At 39.4% G+C, this 23,435-nt stretch overlaps 1 protein-coding gene across 8 annotated transcripts in view; it reads left to right on the top strand.

Annotated features, from left to right (window-relative positions):
• NFIA (nuclear factor I A) overlaps positions 1-23,435 on the top strand; it is an 807,499-nt gene that overhangs the window by 581,499 nt on the left and 202,565 nt on the right. The window contains exon 5 of one of the 8 annotated variants that reach the window (XM_069232554.1): positions 9,403-10,437. The exons of the other annotated variants lie outside the window; for them this stretch is intronic. Within the exon in view, the coding sequence (XP_069088655.1) occupies positions 9,403-10,190 (788 nt within the window). The 3' untranslated portion in view covers positions 10,191-10,437. Of the gene's footprint in view, positions 1-9,402; positions 10,438-23,435 lie in introns of those variants that run through there. 8 annotated transcript variants of the gene reach the window in all.

The raw sequence follows: 23,435 nt of genomic DNA, 5'->3' as shown, positions 1-23,435 counted from the left end.
CTGTTTGTAAGTCTATACATCCTGAAAACAAGCTGACTAATCTATGTGATGTATTTATGTAGTAGAGATTGAACATTTCCTGAAATGCATGCTCAAATAAAAAATTGAAAATTAAAAAACATTATTACCACATCACGTGTTTGTTTTGCGGTGAAGTAATTGAGTGGGAGACGTGAAACAGCACACGTTCTACCTCACTGTAGCAGAGAAAGAGGACAGACGTGTTTAGAAGCACAGAAAACGAACAGTACATAGTGGGGTAAGTGACAGAAATGGCTAGGTACCATGCCACTATAAAATGTAAATAATGGGAAGTGGTTCATGAAAAGAGGGGATAGAAAGGGCTTACCTTCTTCTGTAATAAAGCATGTACATTGGAAAAGGCCCAACACAAAATTAGGACATCGTTAACATTTCTATTTTAAACTTTCTAATTCCTGCCATGCCAGCCGCGACTGGGCACCTGGCGAATGGTGTTCTTTTTTGGCTCAGTATTGACTTCTAGTTAATATTTTAAATGCTCAGGGGTTCACTAATTAGTTTTCTGGGTGTTTTGGACAGGTTTTCTAACTCCAGAGTAATATATTTGTGTTTTTTCCTTGATCGTTTTGGTTGGTTTTCTAACTTGCTGAAAACCACTTTACCAAGTTAGATATGTCATTTGTGACTTTTCTATTCTGGATTGCATTACGAGTCATCCATTGTTAGTACATATTTTATTCTTGGCTCTGTAAATCATTCTCACTTGTTTCCATGCAGCCACCACCACCACCTCTTTCTAAGACCTTCTATTGTCCCATTTAATACTGGTAATGTATTTTTTGTCCTCATGCATCTTGAAGCTGGGGCACAGCGTGCCATATCAATCACTTCTCCTTTGTTTCATGTTTGTTCACACAGGGCACTTGAGCATGACCACTCCTGAGGCCCAGGACAGATGAAAGAGAGGCCTCCTTAGGTTGATCAGTTCACTAGAACGTTTTCTGCAATGGTTGCGGTTTTCAATTATGCAAATATAGAAACACACATGAATGAATTAGCCAATTATGATTTGGCCGACACCTCGCCTTTCTGGTTGTCAAGGGTTGATGTTAGTGATGTCGGATACAGAAGTTTCTGCTAGGGTTCACAACTTGCTACTGATGACGACATGTTTATTTAAACACTGGACAGTTGTCTAGGGGTAGAGAAATGAAAAAGTTTTAAAGTCTTTCCACTTCATGTCCAGGTGAGCCCTGTAATCTTGGTGGAGTTACTGAGCATATAATATGGTAAGTGTTTCAGTACACACTGATTAGATCAGATTTTGTGGCTCCCTTATGATCTAATTGATACAGAGATCTCTGGTATGTGGTGTACTGTGGATGAAATATTACTTATGTGGTTTGGACACGTCTAAACAATTTTATTTATGCCAATGAATTTCACATAATTTCCAAATTTCAAATTGCACATTTGCAGACTATCTAAAGATTTCACATGGCACAACTTTGCATAATAATTTGCTTACAAGAGGACAGTTTATACCGACATTTTCACCTTGAATTGGTTTCCTACTGGTATCTTGCAAGACTTTTGCACACAAATGGCGTGCTCAAATTAAAAAAGTCACACAAGATTCCACAAACCACATTTCGCTCTAAAAGCATAATTTTGGATACCTGTAAATTGTTAATAACATTTTGTTATGTCTTGCATGTAGGCAGATCCACTGCTGATACTTAACGGCTTGCTGGCTTGTTCTTAGCATTTTTTGCTGATCGGGTACATCTGCAACGCCTTTGACAGTGCTATGTTTTTTCAACTTACCTTGGGGACTCTTATACTGGGAACTTCATCATGCAGCATAACTCCTTACTACTTTATACCTGTGTATATCTGCCATGTTGGAAGACAGTCCATATTATTCGGTAGATGGACCCCACCTTTCAAGACAAATCTTTTTACAAAATTATATATGAACCTCTTTATTGTGGCAAAAGTCTCTTTTAAACTTGGTAAGACACATTCTTACTTTTATAGAAGAAACTATTCTTTTCAGTAATCAAATAGACTAAGACACAATCCTCCTTCAAAAAGTGACTTTAGGTTACAAAATCAACAAATATCGTCTCTAAGCGACAGAAAAGGTGAATTTTGTGCACATACATAGGAAAACTGCACCTATGTTTGAGTTGCCCTCTCCTTCCTGGACCATAAAGGGCACCAAGTAGGTGCGGGTTGCACTTGGATAGTCTGAATGGCCTGCATCGTGCAATTATCTAGTCAAATGGTGCATTCAGATTGATTGGACGAAGCCCACCAGAGTGATAGTCTGCCGTGCCTTCTAAAAATTCAGAGGGATATATATGGTTACAATTCTGAAAAGAGAGCACCTTAAGAATCTGCAGTAATAGAAACGCAAAGAGACTTTTGAGAGAGAAATTAAATAACTTGATCAATGACAACCTGACTTTTTAAGGTCTTATTTCACATGAAGGTAGGATAAGATATTACTCAGAAAGCCCATTCAGTTTGGTTGCGTTTGAGAAAAAGGACAACTCGATAGCATTGAGACAACATCTGAATCCACTTTCAATATCCTTTAGGTCATTGATGCATACTTATCACTGGTTGGCTTCATCATGTGGATGAAGTGAGGTACGTTCTCAGCGGCTCGCACAGTGACACCATGCAAAGAATGAAAAAATTGTATCCTGCAGTACCCAAATTCAAGTGGTCGCAGAAGGGTGCAAGCTGGCATCGCCGATATACATAATGAGATGCAGCTCACAAGAAGGAATCAAACCCTATTAATTAGAGATGGCACAAAGAAACATACTATCAAATAAGAACATGCAAATATTACTACAAATGATTTATTTTTAAACCAATATTTTCGCTCTTTCTTTAACACACCAATTATTACATTATTCCATGGATTGCAGTCTTCATTCAGATCTTTTACAGTATGAGCACTGATATATTTTACATTATATGCACACACAACCTGTATGCCTTCACATGTTAGTCCATAACCATCAAAGAGAAAGTTAAAATATTTTGTTCAGATGTATTTAATTTATGGCTCTAAAATGTGATGCCAATTCAGCATACTTACAACATTAATATAGTTTGACACATTTCTAGTAACATATGTATTTACGTTTGGCAGATTGTCGCCTAACAGTAACATATGGATCTAATTGTTTTCATAGAGAAAGAGACAGACTTAGCCTCCTGATTCTGTGATCATATATTGCCAAGTTAATATATACGTTTTCCATTCTAAAATTGTTCATTGCTTTGTCTTTACATGAAATACAATTTTACGTAGCAAGAATCTGAATTGAGTGTTTTCCTTTTCTCTGTGGAGTTTATAAAATAAACATATGTATTTTAAAATGTAAACTAATAGTGTTTTCTACTGCACAAATCAAACCGCACCATCATCTGAGTTTGCCACAAGCATCTTACAAATAGCATAACAAGTGTTTGTTGTCCTGCCTTTTTACTAGAATTTTCAGTCCAACATGTGCCCACCAGTGAATCAGTTTTCTTTTTTTCAAGTCATATGGTGTAACAAATTGATAATTGCATGGACAGATTTGTATTGCACATCTTTTTTTGCAGCACTTTTCCAACTAACCATATTTAGAAAGAAAATCCTTTTTCTAATGAATCAGTCATAGTATTGCTGTATCAGATACTAAATGTGTTTACCAGGAAAATAGCATGGCTTTAAATTTACACAGACACACACACACACCACACATACCACACACACACCACACACACACACACACTCCACCTATTAATTTGATGTGAATGGTTATCTCAATTAATTACAGTGATAAACTCTCTAATTGAGCCTTCCCTTAATTCACATTTAGAAAATGAATGATGATTGGGTTTTATTACCACTTTTCACCTGTCTAAGCCTTATTGTGCAGGGAATGGCTACAAATTGTGGATGAAAGAAACAGACGTGTTGTACATTTGTGCAAACTTTTTAATATGCAATACATTTTATTAACCACATGTGGAGGCTGTATTCTCAATAAAAATTACATACCAGAAAACAAGGTAAATTGTAGATATCACTGTGATAGGTAAAATGGTTCGAAGGTTTGCAATTCATTTAATCTATTAGTTAAAGTTAAGAAACATTTATGACATCACTCTCTTACTAGTTTCTTACTAACCTCTTCTTCCTTGCTAGGCTCTCAGCAAAGTTGTTGCTGTGGGTCTAGAAATCAACACTCCGGACCTAATTACAAGTCTGGTGGTATTAGGACTGCCAGACTCGCGGTGGCGGCGGGCCGACAGCCACATTATGAACATGGCAAAAGCGCCACGGTCCGACCTCCGGCACTGCCACTTTTTTGATGGCTGACTACCTGGCGGGGCTGGTAGTCTTAATATGCCAGGGCAGCGCTGCAAGCAGCGATGCCCTGGGGATTCCGATTCCTAGTCCTGTGTCTGCCAGCTTTTGTACGGCAGTTCCACCGCCATGGAAAGGCTGGCGGAGATGGGGCCCCTGCACTGCCCATGCACTTGACATGGGTAGTGGAGGGACCGCTGTGGGCAGCTCCATCGCATTTTTCACTGCCTGAATTACAGGCAGTGAAAAGCACAATGGATGCTGTCGCACCCGACGCACCACAACATTTCCGCCGGCTCGATTACAAGGCAGTGTCAATGTTGTGGGTAGTTTCTCGCTGGGCCAGTGGGAAACTCATAATAGGGCCAGCAGGCGAAAACTGAACTGGCGGTCTTGTGACCCAAAGAATTTGGCGTCCCGGCTCCGCCGCCAGCCAAACTCATAATGAGGCCCTCAGTGATCAAGAAATAGACATATGACATTTTGGTGAGTCCTATATGCAGTCTCTTCACTTTTACAAAAGCCTTGGTGCATTCATCTTTTAGTTTTCTAATAGACAGCATATAAAATTTGTAGTAGATTTTAAGTGTGTTGCATAGTGTCTTCAGAGTAATCCTTTTCTTCGCTGTTAGCATTGAGATTCCCAGATGTAATAACAAGAGCAATAAAAAATGATAAATCTTCCATAAGTCACTCATCTGAATTCAATAGCGCAGGTACCAATTGGACATATGCTTTACTCCCTACTTCTTTTGATGCTCCAACCAATTCTGCATTTAATCTTGCATAAATCATTGCAGTAGTATCATGGTGTAAATATTTAAAGAGTTTCATTAACATAGATGCAGATCAATATTCTATGCTATATGCCAGTCTGCGTTTGCCTAGATCAAAGCTGATCAAAGAAGGATTTAATTAAGTAGCCTAACCTACCGCATGTAACCCTTGCTTTGAACTACAAGTGTACTCTTGGACGAATATTTCCTCCATCTGCTGTGTTATCTATTTAAGTATCACATATCTACCACTAGTTGCCTCACAGAGCTAGTGAATAGCAGTAGGTTGCAATAACAAAGAAGTGACTTTCTTTTCAATGCATTAATGGACTACTTCAAGGATCCTTCTGGTACATAAAGGTGACTGCACCACAATTTAATACCTAACTTGGTGTTTATGTGTATAGTAAAAACGTGCCATATTTTTAGGACTACAAATTCTCAAAGTGACTTAAACTGTAGATCTGAGCCAGAAAGCTTCTCACTTCCAGGCCTCTGTTACACAATTGTAATGCTAAGAACCAATGCATTAATCTTTCTGACTCTCATAGTTAAGGTACATCAGTGATCAGCATTGGGTTTATGATCCTAAAAATGAAAGTCAGTAATAGCGCTGGTTCGCTTGTAGGTCCATAATCTTAGCGGTGAGATTTCATTTGAAACATACTAGTACTTTCAGACAAATAACTTCAGCATCCTTTCGCATCATTAGTTCCAATCGCCTGCATAACTTTGGCACATGCTACCAGGTGATATTCTCTTTTCTTTCAAAAGGGTCCATCATTATTTCCCCCATAGATTCTAGTCGAGTTAACATTTTTAGCATCACTGAGGTCAATTTTATTTATTTTGCATTCTAGTACAGATTGAGCCTTTTTCCGTTTGTTGTCTTCACCTAATATTGGAAATGCACTCAGTACTTTACCAAAACCCAGCTCGGTTGCATATACACTTGTGAGCCCTAGATTTGACTCTGTTCAGAATATCTGCATACTTGCCTGATTGATAGTAAACACTGTGGCCCATGATAACCTAGCTGTTTTCAGTGTGGTCCTTTCCTGTGAGCCCCACTAATCCAAGAGCCCCAGTAAAGTCAGTCACCTGTGTCTTGCACTTTCTAAAATAGGTAAGAAAGATAAACATTAGCTATCTAACTAAGTCTTAACACACAAGAACAAAATCAGGAACTTCAAGTTGATACAAAAGCCAAAGTATATTACTTTCTTAATCTGACTACTTTATGAGCCACAATACGTCTTCATTCCTTTAGTGAACACCTATAAATAATTCTGAGGTAAGCAACACAACCTATTTATTTTGTGACTAAGCATGCTGTACTTGGTTTTTAAAATGCCAGTTGTGTGTGGCACTACAACCTATTTTTGTATTCTGAAATCATACAGAATTATTAAAAAATAATGTATTATGTCCTTCCAAACCTCCTGGAAGAAATTTCATCCCTATTCACAATTCCTGAGAAAGTGCTGAATTCTTTTAATCCATGGAGTTGGAACTTCACTTGTTGTCAGCAAAAGTTTGTTTTTGAATTGTCTCCTGGGGCAGATCATGTTTTAAGGGTTGTAACCAACATAGTAATATTGAACAGTGAGGTTGTAAGGTTTCATCACTGTCAATCTTTGAGTACTAAAAGGAAATTAAATTGTGTCTATCAAATGTTTATTTTTTATTATATTTATGTTTTTTTATGTAGAAATACAGTGCATGGGAAGAGTAACTGAAGAGTATAAAACTATTGCCAGTAAGATATTAAGGAATGAGGCGGACAGCCAGGCAAATGAGCAAATATGGTAATTTAGACAAAGGCAGTATAGTTGGGTTTTGGTAGGTTCCTGAAGGTGAGCGGAACAGGCTGTGTTTTAACAGACAGAGAAAGAGAGTTACAAAGGTTGGGAGCATCTCCAGAAAATGAAATTTTTATTGATAAGGAAGTGTTTGAGCTGGTGTTTGCAGTAGGAGTGAGTTCTTTCTCTTGAATCCTCTTTCTGCAGCAGAAGGAGTGTGAAGTGCTGCAAGGTAGGGAGGAATCCTGAGATGACTGGGCTTATGAGTAAGGCATCCAGTTTGAGTTGTTTTGTGACATGGATGGGGAACCAGGGGAGTTCCTTCTGGAATGGAGTCTTCTGATCAGATTTTAGTTTTGAAGAGATAACATTTTCAGCCCCTTTTTTGTGGCGCTACAGTGTTTGATTGGTTAATAATCATTTCCAGGCACCATTCAAATTATTTTTTCAAACCAAGATTATCTTTAACACTTTAGAAAAGTACCTTAAGAAGTGATATATTATTCCATTGTGATTTTGGACTAGGCATTATTGACCGTGATTTCAGCATGTAAATTCTGTGTTGGAATCAAACCAGTGAGGGTGGAATCCTTAGATATAGAGCAGAGGTCTTCAAACTTGGGGGCGGCCCCCCCTAGGGGGGCCTCAAGTGATCCCAGGGGGGGTGCCAGACTCTGGCCAAAAGAAGCATTATACAGACAACAGGCCTTTGTTTTAAACAGAAGCATATTATTGCATTTCTAAAAAGGAAACAGTACTTAACTGCAATGTTTAAATAGGTCAAGACCTATTTAAACATTGCCACCAATAATTGTGAAAAATTCTGAGGGGGGGCAATAATTTCTATTTTCCAACTGGGGGTGGTGGCGCGGCATTACAACGTTTGGAGACCACTGGTATAGAGTAATCTTAATTTGAAATAAGCCTCAAGTGTTTCCTGAGCATGCACGACAATGCTCAAAGAATCTGCTATTTTGACAAGCACTATCAAAAAGGTGAATCAGTAGGCACTCTGATTGCCATATTGTTTCATTTATAGAGAAATCATTTCACCTGGGTTTTCTTACTAGCTATAGTAAACGAAAAATGCTGGAGGACTGTGCCAAAAAAAGCTATAGAAAGAAACCTGTTGGGAAAATCTGAAAAATTCTATTCATTTTGGCATTGTATGACAGGGATATTGGAAGCATTTATAATGCACATTTATTAATGTCATGCCATGCACTACAAACTGAAGCAAATTAAATGTCTTTGAAATAGGAAATGTCACTGAATGAAAAAGATATCTATGTGTTTAGCATTATAGAGTGCCCATTAAGGAAAAAGGTACATCATTTTTGACCTGGAGAGGCCCAAGATTATTAGAATTTTTAGTATTCTTAGCTGAAGAAATTTGTATTATGGAAGAAAAATACTGAGAGAATCCTGATTGTATTAAGTGCAATCGGATCTATGCAACCATATAACAAATCTATGTGGGCATGATGGACACAACCAAGGCATAACAAATTCTAATGAGAAGAATTAGTACCTTTGGCACAATGGAGCACATTTCAAGATTGCTAAAAGTTAATTTATATAGTGAGTGTTCCTGAGTAATATCTAGTGCTAAATAAGGAAAGGGCTGTAAACTCTCATGACATGCACTTGTGTAAGAACCCCATCTGGTCGGGAATTACCTCGAAAAAATATACTTTTTCCATGCCGCGAATGTGAGAAGAGCTTTATTTTGAAGAAAAATGTATTCCAACAACTGTTAATAAATTCACTCTGTTGACCCTAAATATACCGTTACGCAGACATAGATCCTGTGTCTAACATACAGTGACCAGGTCAGCAAAAGATGACACCATTTATTTCTGTCATCAAACTTGGCTATGTCTTAATTATGTATGTGAGATATTAATTTCCATCTGAATATCATCTCATAAATGAATGGTACCCTTTTAACATCACTACCATGGGTAGAAGTAATCGTTACATGTTCTAATGGAGATGCTACAGGCATAGCTGGAAAGTGCCCAGTTGATTTGGAACACAAAGGACGCACAAATCAAGTGATAGTCATCACTCACCTGGAAAGCATGTGAAGGCAGCATCTTCAACTTAAAGGGACAGCTAAGCCTTCAAAATATAATTACTCTGGTCTGATATTCCTTGTTTAGCAATCTATTTCAATGCTGCAAGGTATTTTTAATTATTAATAAAAGGCGTTACAAGGATAACATGTTTGGGTCATCAATGATGTGTTGCATTTATTATGCCTTATGTAACTGGAAGGTACCTACCGTCCTGTGGTAAAGGCTGCGAGAAAATATTGCATGATTTAGATGTTGATGCACTGTATATCATGCCATTTTACTGTTTTAAGGCATGTTCGTGTGTACAAGCATAGACACGTAAGCAGTTTATGTTCATAAATAGAACATGTTATTATGTGCAACTGGTTTTTCTTACACAGATAACAGAACAAAGTCCTGTATTCAACAGCCAGTGAAAGAAGAATCTGTATCTACTCAACTGGAGGAAGTGCAAGGAAGGTTTGACACAAGACAAGCTTTTTTGGACAGAACACTATCAAAACATGGAGTTCAGGAGGCTGTACCCCTGTACATCTCCACATATGCAACAGAGGCACTGCCATTAGCAGAGGGTTCCAAAGATTACGGCTTAGAAAAGCTCTCGCCCACTGAATATTCAAGCAGAGAAGTACTGCCCTTTGAACAGAACTATGTGGATTATATCCTGGAACACCCACTTTCTGATCAATGTCCAGAGGAGCAAAGGTTTTCTTTCACTGAAATGCAGCACAGTGGAACTGAGCAGACCGAAACCATGCCCCAACAAGGGCACATTGAACAAACACTATTACATACCCCAACAATATGCTCTCAGCAGCTTAAGAAACTTAATAGTAGCCTGGAGAAGCAAAATATCCTCCAGCAGGAAGCTAATAAGATCAATAAGGAATCTTTAAAGTTAAAAAGAAAACAATTACAAGCTGTGGAGAGTCAGAATGTGTTAACTCATAATTTAGTAATGACGAATAGAGCTATCACGAGGCAGCTGATGATGAGTCATGGAGGCATTACCAAAAACCTCCAAAAACTTGGTGAACTGTTGCAAAGACAAGAAAATGTATGCACCTTGTTAGCAATGAAATTGACGTCTGCTGAGGAAAGCCAAGTTTACTTCTCATCCCTTGTGTCAGCTTCATCACAAGGATCTGTCAAGGGTATTAACCCATAGCCTCAGCAACCATAAACAGGGGTGGGAGATAAGAGTGGTAGAGGCACATGTCAGGATTAATAAAGGGACGTTTGTGCAATATATTATTCAGTAATCATCTCTGCACATATTACAGTAGCTTATATGCCAAAGCATTATGAAAAACTGCAGATGTGTGTATACTGGGATTTCATTTTGTGTTCCTGGTATACTACTTATACAAGAGTGGCAAGGTGTGCCAAAAGTTTGTATGTTAATAAACATTTGTTTTGCTGGATATTTTAAGTTGTCTGTGACTGTTTGTTGATCAGTAAAAATATGGGGTTGGAATGGAATTGATTTAGACTGATAGACTCCTTGCCATACCCTTGTGTATTAGGTGAACTAACATTTAAATCCTCAAAGCATAGAAACAGAAATGGAGAATTTGAAATTGTATATGCAGCGTAATGTTCACCCAGGCTACATGATTTCCTGCATACACATGGCACCACAGACAAACCTATTGGGTTTTTATCTTTACCCATGACTGCTCATGTGTGTTGAGAGCTTTTGAAAATGAATTTGTTGTTGATTTCTTTCTACAGCGTCTTTTAGTTTGTTGCCCTGAATATTGACTGCCAACTCCATGAAGAAATCGGTTCATATGTCATTTATGAAATTTTCCACTTCAGTCCCATTGTCACCAAGGACTTGTGCTTCTTGTCAAGCATTTCCCTTCATCCCTATATGTTTTTCTAGCATAATCATTAAATCCATGTCTAGGCCTAGTATCTTGCTAAGGGACCCAAGCTGTGCCTCTCCAGAAACAATAAGCCCTTATTCAGCCCAGTCTATGTCATTGTATTAACTGGCTTAATTGAAAATGTGTCTTAGGACAGTATTTACCTTGCTTTCTATTTTTCACTTGTGTCACATTTGGGCCTTTCATTCATCATTCTGGTTAAAGCCCTCCTTTGGCAGTAGTGACATGTTATAGTAAAGGTGAAGGTGCATTCACTCTTTACCGTTTCGCACATCCTTCCCCGGAAAGTATCACTCCTTGGTACCTCTATTTTTCTGACACGCAAGGCAGATAGAAGCTGTCTGCGTTTACCAGCACAATTGTGTAACAGTGTGCTTTTTGTAGGTGTTTGAATCCTATGTGTTATTTTAATTTTATGTTTAATTTTAATTTCTCACCTTCGGGTATCAAAGTCAGTTCTCTGCACCAAAAATGGGCTATATCCGTTTCCTCGTTTACATTGCTCTTTTATTCAGAGAGGGGCAATCACCAAGGTATTTGCAGCTCAGTTCAAATCAGACATCCTTTTGAGACTATGTTAAATGATCCTATTTACCAGATATAAAGTGCTACTGGTATCTGGCACAGAGAAAATCATAAACTGGTGCCAGCACTAAAAAAAGGGTGCTTTCTCCTAAGTGGCCACTTTCACGTGTGAAGGCTGGGATTAAAAACTTTGGGCCAGATGTATCAAAGGGTTTTACCCATTCTGTGTCAATGGGAAAATGCTTTGGTACATATGGCCCTTTTTTTTCTCCACTGAGGAGAGTGCTCGAAAACTGCTTCAAAATTAGTTCCTGCTTAGCATTTAATATCTGACCTCATGGTGAAATTAGATTTGTGATACCTTTAGCAGAAACATACATTTCTGTAAATATACTTTAGGATGCCTGAGTTAGAACTGACTTAAAATCAGTTCTGCCACTCATCATACCTTCAGAGCTGTAATACACATCTTTGGCTTAGAGAGTTAAGAAGTCTGCTCAGTGGACAAGGCCTTCACTCTGAGCACAAGAAAAGCTAATGGGTTTTAAGTCCTAACTACTTAGCAGGGATTAGCTCTCTGGGAGCGGGCAAGAACAGTTGGCAGAACAATGGGCAGCTTTAGCACTACCTCTTTTGACTTGGACTTACTCAGGAAGACTTCTCACATTCATTCCCAGGCCCTTCTAGACACTCGGTCTACAGTGACAGTAGGGAAGGAAATCCGTGTTGAGCATGTCAGGTAGGGTAGTGGACAACAAACTGAAGTCAGGCCTGCCTAGTGGTGGCGGGGTTCTGACGTGTTGAAACGTGAGGTCCTGGCTAATTCTACAGTAAAGCAAGGAGGAAGTGCTGCAAAAGTAGGTGGGGACTGCAAGAAAATAGTTAGGATTGAGTGTTTTTTTTTCTCTCCAGTCTTTAACTAGTGCACATGATAAATCTGGCACCTCAACCGCCACCTCCCCAGAACATTCCTGAATCTGGAAAACTCAATCTGTAGAAGAAGGCCCACCCGTAAGAAAAACGCTGATGTCTGATTCCTGTCTCCTGCTAGAAGAAGAGGACTCTCAGAATGACTGAAGGCTCCTGAATAATACTGTCACTGCCCCCCTCCCCATTGACTTGAGCTCCTCTCCAACGGTCGAGTGATTGGCCTCTTTACCTACTTCAGGCACACAAAGAGCTCCTGATATTAAGAGGGCCCAGCTGACTAAAGAGAACTAAAATTGTAGAAGACCTGACTTTAGATAGACCCGGGTACCCAGACCCCTGTCTTGAGCAGCTAGTGACTGCAGGACCAGATGAAAATATCTCTGCAGTTGGAGGCTACATCTGAAGGAGAAAGACTTTTACTCACTTGGTGTATCTGACCACCATTCCACCATGATCCGTCTGAAACTGTGCTTACATTCCAGTCCACTGAGAACTGCTAGTTTTCCTTTATGCATGACTCTTCTAGTGCTTTTTGCCATGAAACTGAAACCCTTAACCTATTTTGATGATCTTGGTGTCTTTTTGCTCATTAATTCTTTTCTCTAATTTTCTAAATTGGTTTGGTATTTTTTTTTGTGTTGTATTTAAATGTATTGGTGCTGCTTGACTTAGCACATACTTCGCTGAGGATTGTCTGCTGTTTGTGTAATAGGCACCAGGGGTTGAACAGAGATTCACTCAGAACTCTGTTTTTACCTAACCCTAGTGGGTTTATTGAGTTGATAGAAATACCCCCTTCCAAAATTAATAACCCCACGTCTGACTTAACTGATAAATTAAGTATTCGAAAAAACATATTAGTCATAGCTTAGAGCAAGCTGGCCTTGAAGTCCATTAAGTATCTTAGAATTGTTATTTTCAACAGGCATGTCAGGCATATAGCGAAATTGTGCATGACGTTGAGAAAATATTAGAAAATATAAATACTAAGAGGTTTCTTTGTATCTTCGAGGCGGGCCTCTATTTACCAAGCATGGCAAATGCACTGTATCTGCCCGCCAAGTGACAAACCGCCCACTACTTTTGGTGATATTCTGGTGTCTTTTCTTAGTAAAGCTGCTTCCGCCAGCATGGTTAAAACAGTTTTGTCAAAATATGGCAATGTTGGCTCGTTCACCAGGCCACTGTCGCATGAAAAGGTGGCCGGCATTCTTTTCATTTTTCAACATCAAATTTCAAATGAGTGGTTTGCTTTTGAACCATGATATATCAATATACCTGACACACTGGATAATGTCTCCCACCACTTAGGGTCGTTCTGTCCCCATCCGGGACAGAAGTAAAAGGACTGGTATGGTGTTGTACAGAAATCCGTAAATGAGATAGACCTTCCTATAAAATGTCATCAGACAGTTGTGAGTCAGCTGTGGAATGCACAGGGTGTTTCCAGCAGCATTGGTGACTCTATAAATGAATGAAGCTTTTATTGTTTAGTTAATTAAAACCATTACAATAAACGATTATCTTGATTTAAAAAAAAAAAAAAAACTTTGTGAGGGCTTTTTGTCTTAAAAATATTAATAAAACAATGAATCAACAATAATAAAACAGTGCCAAATTGAGAGAGTAAGTTATTGCTGTCATCTCAGGAAACTTAGGCTGCCGAACTAACAACAAGATCTGCGACAATAGCGTAACGTACTAGTGCGAACACGTACAGTTTTGATTATATCATTGGTTCAGTACTTTCCAGAAAGTCCTAGATGTTGATAACAATCAAACCGAACTTTGCTTCTAGGCGTGTCCCAATGTATAGACGTGAGGGCAGGGCAAAATGATTCTTTTATGTAAGGACACGTACTGTGTTACTTATATCAGTGCCTATACTGTCCAAGCCCTTTCTGCAGCTATTTAAGCGGGACTATCCCACTTTCTGGAGTGTCAACTAATGGCCCTCCACACAGGAAACTAAAGTGCTAGTGCAAGAACGTATAAGTACAGTTATGTCAATAACTCAATAATTTCCCCCCAAAAACCCAGATAAGGTTAGTAATCGGACAGCACTTTGCTTCCCGGTGTAAATTAATGCATAGCTAGGCGGGCCAGGTGCTATAATGCTTTGTGCAAGAACACAACTATGTCGCTCGTGTTAATGCCCATAATTCCAAACTCTCTCTGCCACTATTTAGGTGGAACTGTCCCACCTTCTAGATTATCAGCTAATCGCCCTCAGTAGTCCATTCTAGCCACTCCTGCTGACCAGGAGAGTACCCGTCTTAATATTGTGACATATTTTGCACATCTGGCCAGGAGCCAGGGCCGCCAAATGTGAGAATCAGATGTTTGATGCTTCCAGGCATGAGCATGCCCCCAAGGCCAGGGCTACTGGTTTAAGTAGCTGTCGCCCTTGAGTTTCCAAAGAGGGGCAGCAACAAAGAAGATGTAGCCACGATTCATATTGGTAGGAGCAGAGGCTACAAGCTCTTTTAACTTTTTGAGTGGACCAAGAAGGATTAAAGTCTTCGATGGTCCGTGCCAACATGCTCATATAGAGAATCTGGCAATGGGTTTACACATTTATTGACTCTAAAAGATATGGCGGTGGAGCCTACATCAGGTAGGAGTAATTTAAAGCCAGCACTACAGGTGGGGCTTTGACGATTAATATGTCTTGTTCCCTCAAGATTCCCCTTAATCGTCTATTGATTGTTGTTTTCCAGGTATTATTTGGAACGCTTTCAGCAAGCTGAATAGAGTCTCCCATCTCGAAAGTTTTCAGTGCATTATTTACTTGTGTATGCGAAGGGTTGCCTGAAGTTTCAAAGATAAATTTCAAATGACATTTTAAGAATTGCATATTTGCCTTCCAGACCCTGATGTAATACTTCAGGATAGACCCTTGGCAGTCTAATTTCTGAAACACTAACCCTGCTCTAATCTTAGTGTCGTACATTTTTTTGGTATTTGTAAGATTTTCATGTATGCCCAGCAGTGCCCCTGTTCCAAATTGCATCTAGGGTTCCAGGATATGCCAAGTGGCCATATTGCAGGGTGGGAAGGAGAGTCGCCTTTGTTACCCTGAAATTGGGGGTGCCGATTCCCTTGTTAGTTCCTTGTTCAGTTGGGCAAGCCCATATGAAATTGCAGCAGACTTGTTTTTAATTGAGCTTATCTGTATCCCTGCCAAGTTGTTTTCACTGAACCACACACTGAGGTAGTTGTACTTCTGGCTGTGCCGATACACTGACTTCCAAGTCACCAGATCGTGTTCTTTTTATTTTTATATTTTCCAAATATGGTGACCTTAGTTTTTTTTATTTACTGAAGCTTGTTGTCGCAGTTAAATGCATTCAGTCTTTAAGTACCCACTGTAAGTTGATTCTTGTGCAGTCCATTATCACAATGTCATCAGTGTATTGGATGATTTGAAGCTTGGTGGAACCTGTCTTCAGCTGGACCAATCCACTAGCCTCCAAGCTTTTCCCTAAATCAGCTGTGTACAGGTTAAACAGCAGAGGGACCAGAACACACCACTGCTTTAGGCCCCTGTTGGTTTCGATTCTCTGAGTCATCGTACTGGGACCCGTGTATCTGAGTATAGTGAGATACTGGCACTTAGGAGTTGTACAGGGATTCCCCATGCAGCCAGCTTCCTCCATAAAATTGCTTTGTCGACCCTGTCGAATGCTGCACTATAATCAACAAAACAGCAGAATAATGGAAGGCGATTGTATTTGGCAGCTTGCTGTTTCAAAAACGATAGTGCTACGATGTTGTGCACTGTCAATGCCCCAGATCTGAAGCCAGATTGAAAAAAACAGCAATATCTGATGCTCCTGGGCCCAAGCTTTCAATTGGTCCAACAGTATGTGGGCATACATTTTTGCCTCTAAATCCAAGAGGGCTATTAAGCGATTGTTGGAGGCAACTGTATGATCCCCTTTTTGTAGATTGGACAAAGGATGGACCCTCTCGAGGAGTCCTGGACTGTAGCCAACTGGAACGCACTATTGAAGAGTAGAGGCAGCCTCTTTGCCCAATCTGTCTAGGAGCATTTGAACAGGGACGCTGGCAGACCATTGGTACCTGGGGCGCCATCCTTCCTTATGCACCTAATTATGTTTTTGATTTTCCTGGGGGAGATGTGTTCAGGAAACAACTGACTGCTCAGGCCCAGGCACTGCATTGAAGACTGTCATCCGAAACACTGTGCTTCCCCTGACTCCAAATGAAGTGTGGGGGAAATTGTGAGCCAGGCAGAGGGGACATCTGTCAGTTTTTAATAAATGCACCTTTGCCACCGAACTTGAAATGAGCCCCACGTGCACTTTTAAAGTTGCTGAGCCTAACCCACGAGAATATATTTAATCAAATGCTATCTTATATGAGACTAGACTGGCCGAAAGGTCATCAGAGGGACGGGTACTACGTTCTTTGGGAATTCATGTCCTTGAGGCAGTATTGGTAAAGAGCTGGTATCTTTGTTCTAAAGGGTAAACCTTCTCAAAATGGACACTGGGTGAGTTCTGGGAAGGCATACAGTTTGGATATAATGCATAAGAAAAATATATTCCCCCACATGCTTTTACCAGTGTTCCTGTTATTGAGGATTTGTTCAGAATAACACACTGCCAAAGGAACTGACAGATCATATGCTATAGAATTATTATCCTATGGACCATAGACATTGACTATGACCATGACATGACCCAATGCAAGGATCAGCTGGATAGAGCGGGCTTGACATTAACAGCCAAACACGTTTTCTTCTGCACCTACAGGAAGGAGCTTGAGCATCCTATGTGGCAAACAGTATCTTGCACAGTATTATAAACATTTTCCTTCTGGAAAGGTACACTGACCTCACCAGAAGTATGAAGTGCTTTATAAATCCTACAATACAATTTGGTACGATAAATTCAGTGCCTCCTAACAGATACTGCATTGGGTTGTATCACTATTATGAGGCGCTGCAAATATTGTGCAGGAGAATAAATGCAGTGGATAGCCAAAAATTCAACAAGAAGTGATGTTTGTTTTTGTTGTCTTCAAGTTACTTCTAACTACCTCTTGCATGAACTCATGCTTTTAGCACAAATAACTAATAGAAATAAATGTGATCCTTTTTGGTACCTTCATTAATGCCTGATTCCTCATGCAAAACGACAAAGGCCATAATGTGCAATATCTTGTATTTACCAAAATCAAGTATATTGGGTTTCCAGCATTATTGTGAGTCACCTCTAACGAGAAAATAGAGTTTGACTTACATGTTTTGTCCCGACCTTACTTATTGTGCAGGTTAAGTGTCATGCAAAGAGTGTGCCACATTTTTATGCAGTGTAGAAATTCCCCAGGGCTGTCTTCAATTTCAGGTTATACTCACTGCCTGCTTCAGCAGCCTTTCCCTACACTGGGCCTTATTGTTGTTACAGTGACCCAGTTTCAGCTTTGTGATTCACCGACGTACTGTAGTGCAGTCAAAACCAAGCCAGAGCAAGGTTAGCTCAGATGGTAAGACAAACAAGAGACATTTCAGTCATTCGAAGTTTTGGGAAAATGTCAAACTTTTGTCAAATTGAGGTCTAAGTTTCACGTGTGCATGTTTTTCCCACTTGTGAAGCCATATGGAGAGGGAGGGAACACATTAAGGCTAAAGGTGAAGACAGTTCCCTGCAGAACCGTGTTGTATTCCAAACGTGACAGATATCCCGTCTGCCGTATTACGATTTCCATAGGATATAATGGAATTGTAATACGTGGACGGGATATCCGTCATGTTTATGACGGAGTAACCTCCATCTGACAAACTCTAAATCAGGCCCATTAATCAGCTCTGTAGGTATAATAAAAAGAATAAAGACTACCATATATTTGCATACCATAGTTTTTTAAACTTGGTCTTTGAGACAGCTTTAATGCTCGCCAGACAATTGTTTGTCCAAGCTATTCATACAAAATATACACCAATAGAGGGAATGGTAGTCTGTTAAATTTCCATTAGCCTTTTGCTTCCACTCACCACAGCATACAGCAGGGGTCAATGAGTCAGCCCTTCACTTTAAGTGACTGGCAAAGCCTGTGCACATCCGCCTAAAAATAGCTCCTTTCTGTTCAGTGACAAATCTGTTAAAACTTTATTTTATTTTGCTACTGCTATTATAAATTTTAGCTACCTGCAATTTGAGTGCATGAATGGTGAGGAGTTGTTTACTTCAAATTAACACTATCAAAATACATGGTGCAACTGAAAACGCTTAACATCAATAGTAAAACAGCCACATCAGTGAATGTGGTTAATGTAAAAAAAATGTTTGCAACTATAATAGCCACATTTGCTTGCCTGTTTTCCTTCTTTTCAATTTTTGGGATTTTATTGCAATAAATACTAAGAAAATACCAATGCATCAGCTCGTCAAGGCCAAACGTCTTTGTTTTGTTAGGACTTGTTTTTACTATGCTTGGAGTATTGTATGAAAAGGAAAAAAACTTTGATCATGTAGATTTGTCTGAAAATTTAAAATCAGCAAAACAATGTTCATTGACATGCATGCAAACAGAAAGAGCTTTCCCAACCTTTTAGTGAATATTTGTGACTATAGTTTGTTTTTGTCGTTGTAGTAGTAAATTGTATTGTTCATGATTAAGGGCCTGATTATGAGTTTGGCGGGCTAACCGTCAGCCCGCCAGACCCCTGGGAAGGAAACCGCCACGAAGCTGGAGCCCCCCAACCCCCTCGGCCCAATTACAATTTTTCCACTGGGCTGACCACCAGAAACCTCAGTGGAATGTGTGGCCTCAGCTCTTTAGGGAGCCGAGGCCAATGGTGTTGCACAGAGGGTGCCCCCAGCTCCCTTGGAATGCACACTGTCTGCTATAGCAGACAGTGCGCATTCAGGGAGTGCTGGGCAGGTGAGGCCCCAGCACTGCCTTTCCAACAGCCTTTTTATGGCAGGGACCCAGCCATGAAAAGGTTGGCAGAAAGGGAAGTCGTGATCAGCGCGGCGGTGTTGAGCTCAGCGCCGCCATGGCTGACCACGACTTCAACTGCCCCCACCCTGTCAAGATCCCTGATCCTGGTGGTGGCAGCGCTCCCCTAGCGGACTGACCGCCAACGCAAATTAGGCGGTCGCAAGACCGCCAAACTCGTAATTAGGGTCTAAGGCTGCCAGTTTTCCTTTTTTATTGATGAAAACAGAAACTGTGTGTTTCCTGTCTATATTTTTTTAAAGTGGAAAGATACAGATAAATGGGCTTCTTAAATTGACTATCCATACTGTTTTTAATAAATTATCAGGCAATATTTTATGAGATTGCGTGGAATTAAAAATGGCATGAGATTTCCTTCAATAGCTACGTATCTCAGCATGTTTGTGCTATTAGGTGAATATGTTCATGCGGGTTTATTGTTTTTTTACATTTGGCTTCTTAATGTGCTAAAACTGGTCAGGCATCAAAGTATCAGTGAGCATTTATTGGTTGATTAAATGTGGGACTATATGAATTAAGGTTTAATTTATTCACAAAATATGGTTAAATACTGACAGAAATGTTTCGAACAATAAATACCATGAAACCCGAAGACCTATTTATGATTTAAAATCACAGTGCAGTAAATAAAACTGTGAGCATATCAACTTTAAATAAAGATCCTTTTACATCATCAACTTATAATTATAGGACAAGAAACAGTTAAATTAAAAATCCTTGACAGAAATGAAAAAGAAAAGAAGAAATAAGGAGTTATTTACCTTGTACTATGTCTTTATATGAATCAGCCAAAAATGTTGAAATCATGCTACCTAGATTGCAGGTTGATGCAGCTGTGCTGCTGAAAGAATCCATCCCAAGTTTTTGCACTTTACCAAGTCTCTGTGTGACAGGCTTTGAAAACTTCACTACTTGACTGGATGATGTGATTGTTTCTACCCAGAGAAGCATAGTGTAACAACTGATGGTCCATCTTTTGCACTAGTCTAGCAGTACTTTGAAAATGCTGATTAGATGGTCAGTAGTTTCTAAGCTGAGGGCATAAAGGTAGCTGTGATCATTTTGCTCACTGGTTCTTTTCCAGGATCCTTCAGATTGTAAGAATGGGATGTATAGTAATTGAAGGTGAGGGTAAACTTTTTTACTTTTGCCTCCATAGAAGATGTTAAGTAATGTGCTTTGCTCAAGCAGTATGCTAATGTTAATTATTTAAATCCTCGGTTCATTGAGGATTTCAAAGAGTTAAATTCAAATGACCATTGTCTTGTAGATGTCTGGGGAAGTGATTTCTGTTCAGCATTAGGTATCTTCACAAGTGATTATATTCTTCCTACCTTGTATTTCTCCAACTATATTGCTAATCTTCGTTTTGTGCTGAGAGTGAAAGAAGATATTTCCAAACTAATTCCAGCACTTGGATGACTGGGATTTAAGAGTGTCTGAAGCACATCTGTCACATACTGTATAGTAAGACAAATAACTTGTCTCAGTAGTTGCAGATATTTCCATATCACTTAATTCTGATTGTATTTTATCTTGTGGGGTTGATCCAGAGATTCACTAGTTGCTGTGGGAAATTTGTTTGAAGTATGGCTAAATGTTTGTATAGTCACCAGATGAATAATAACATGTTGTAAGGTATGACTGGATCAGCTTTGATTGAAAATGGAATTAGCCCTTAAGAGATGCCACATCCACCATATGTAGAAAAAAACTTTTAATGCCTCCAATTGTATTGTGACAGCTAGAAGTCAAGGATTTCATATTTGCTTGGCTTTTCAGTTTATCTATTATCATGTTTAATTATAACGGCATCTTTGTTAGATCCATTTATTTTCCATGTAAAAATAACTTTTATATTTGTAACGCCAGTTTGTAACACCAGTTTTTGAAAGATTTATTTGAAGATAGTTATGGTTGTTGTAGTCCGCCAAACTGGTGCACATTTTCCCAAGCCCACTTAGTGTAGTCTATATCAGAACTAACCTGTCTGTATATGTTAGATTGAAATTATGTTTGATACCCAGTTTTGGTGGAAATTTATTTCTTTTGATAACAGATCTTGGTAAGTTTGAGCTAAGGAGACAGAACAGCCAGGGTGCCAAAATATACCCTTTTTTAGACCTTCAAATGTAGAGATTTTTAGTGTCAGTCATCCACTTGATGTCAGTTTCACCTGAGTCCAGGTGTCCTGTGCAGTTCAATTATTAAATTTGACAATGAGTTTTTGATTCCCCAGGAATGGTCCAAAGTCAAACATGATCGACATGATTCAAAGTTGTACTGTAGTCTACCATACACACAACAATTTTGTTGTTGAAGTTGCCAGTTCTTTATTGGCTTCCATAGTTAGTATGAAGATGTTATCAAGGGTCAGTTTGAAATTCCACCTGCATGTAATTTAAAAGATAATTTTTATTTGTCTAGTTTTGTTAAAAGTATCCGGGCAAAAATCTTTCCTTCCGAGTCCAGTAAAGAAATTACTCAGTACTGATTTGTTTCCCTTTTATGGACAGGTTAAAAAATTGAGGCTACAATATTATGGAAGGCTATCTTTTTGTAAGGTTGTTACTAAATAAAGGGAGGGGAGTCACAAGCCATTCAATTGGTAGTTCATTTAATATTTAGACTGGTATGCCGTTAGGACCTGATGCTCTGGACAGTTTGCTTATTATGATTAGTGTCAAGCTATCCAGAGATGTAGCAGTGATTTTCATTTGTTCCCAAAGTGGGGTTTGAATTTTTTTCATTATTGCTTCCAGGCATGTACAATATATAGGTTTCACACTGTGCTTCAGATATATAGAAGTCTTTATGTTGCTTGCCGCTTTTACCTATTGGAAGCCAGAGTTTCCCGCTAATTCTTCCTTCTATTGTAGGGTACACTTCCATCCATCTGACTAGAGTCTCTCTTTTTATTTGCACTATTTCTATGTTGTATGTACGCTTGAGTTGTCTAATTTCTAAGTCTCTGGGCCCGGTTATTGGCTTTTTTCAAGATGTTTTTATAAAGCCCTCCTGTAGGTTCTTTTGATTGAAATATATATTTTTAGGTCTGGCTTAGCAGACCTGCTGTTATGACTGTGATGTCTGGCAAAGGGCAACATTATTGCTAGAGAAGTATTGCACAAACCATGGCCATCACAACTGTCGTAGCATAATAGCTTACATTACTTGGGTCCTCTACCTGTAAGGTGAATACTATTGGCTTAAGAGTGGAATCTCTTCATCCACAATGACCAGGACATCAGTATCATGACACACTTTGAGCTAAGATGATTTGTAGTTTGAACAAGAGGACACGACAATGATGAGCCATAGTTGGAGGTGTTATATTCCTGGTGGCCATGTGCCAGTGTGGCGATCTGGGCTGGTGTGCCTGAGTGCCGCTGCAGCATATAGGTGCTTGGGCGCACCAGGCGCTGGCTCCTCCCAGATAGGTTACGGACTTGCACCACAGCCACAGTCTTATATACAAGTCCCCAGGATGTGAAAATGGCAGAGCTATTGGAGGAGTTGATCCTGAAGAGAAACTGGCTTCCACAGTAATAAATTGTACTGCTACTTCTGAGTTTCACAATAGGAAATAAATAAATAAATAGAAAATAATTGCTTTGGTCACCTTAGCCAAGAGGGAAGGTGCCAAGTTCTACTGCAGTATCTTCTGCACTGCTATGGCTTGCGAATCAGCTGCGGGCACGGAATTTTAAGGCGCACATGGTTTTGTAGGTTAGTTCCTCACTCCAGTAGTTCACACCTGCTTCTAACAGCAGCCTGTGTGATGGTGCCTTGCAAAGGGAAGGAACAAGTCAAACTGATTCAGTTGGGGCTTGGAATTTAAAAACATTGGTGTCTGATCAGGAGATTAATATTAAAGTATCAATTAAAAATAGTATGTATTTATAAACACAAAATTAGTTTTGACTTATAGCTTTCTTCATGTGAAGTGTGTCTGTGTGTACGTGCGCCATTTGCTTCTCCCGACCATTGGCATGGCTAATAGGTCTCCTTGTCATTTTCAGTTATAAACCAGACCAGTTGACAGTCACATTGCTTGATTGGTTTGTGGTGTGTTT

Source organism: Pleurodeles waltl, chromosome 4_2 (genome assembly GCF_031143425.1).
Source record: "Pleurodeles waltl isolate 20211129_DDA chromosome 4_2, aPleWal1.hap1.20221129, whole genome shotgun sequence".
Taxonomy (NCBI): Eukaryota; Metazoa; Chordata; class Amphibia; order Caudata; family Salamandridae; genus Pleurodeles; species Pleurodeles waltl.
This window is presented reverse-complemented; position numbering and strand designations above follow the sequence as displayed.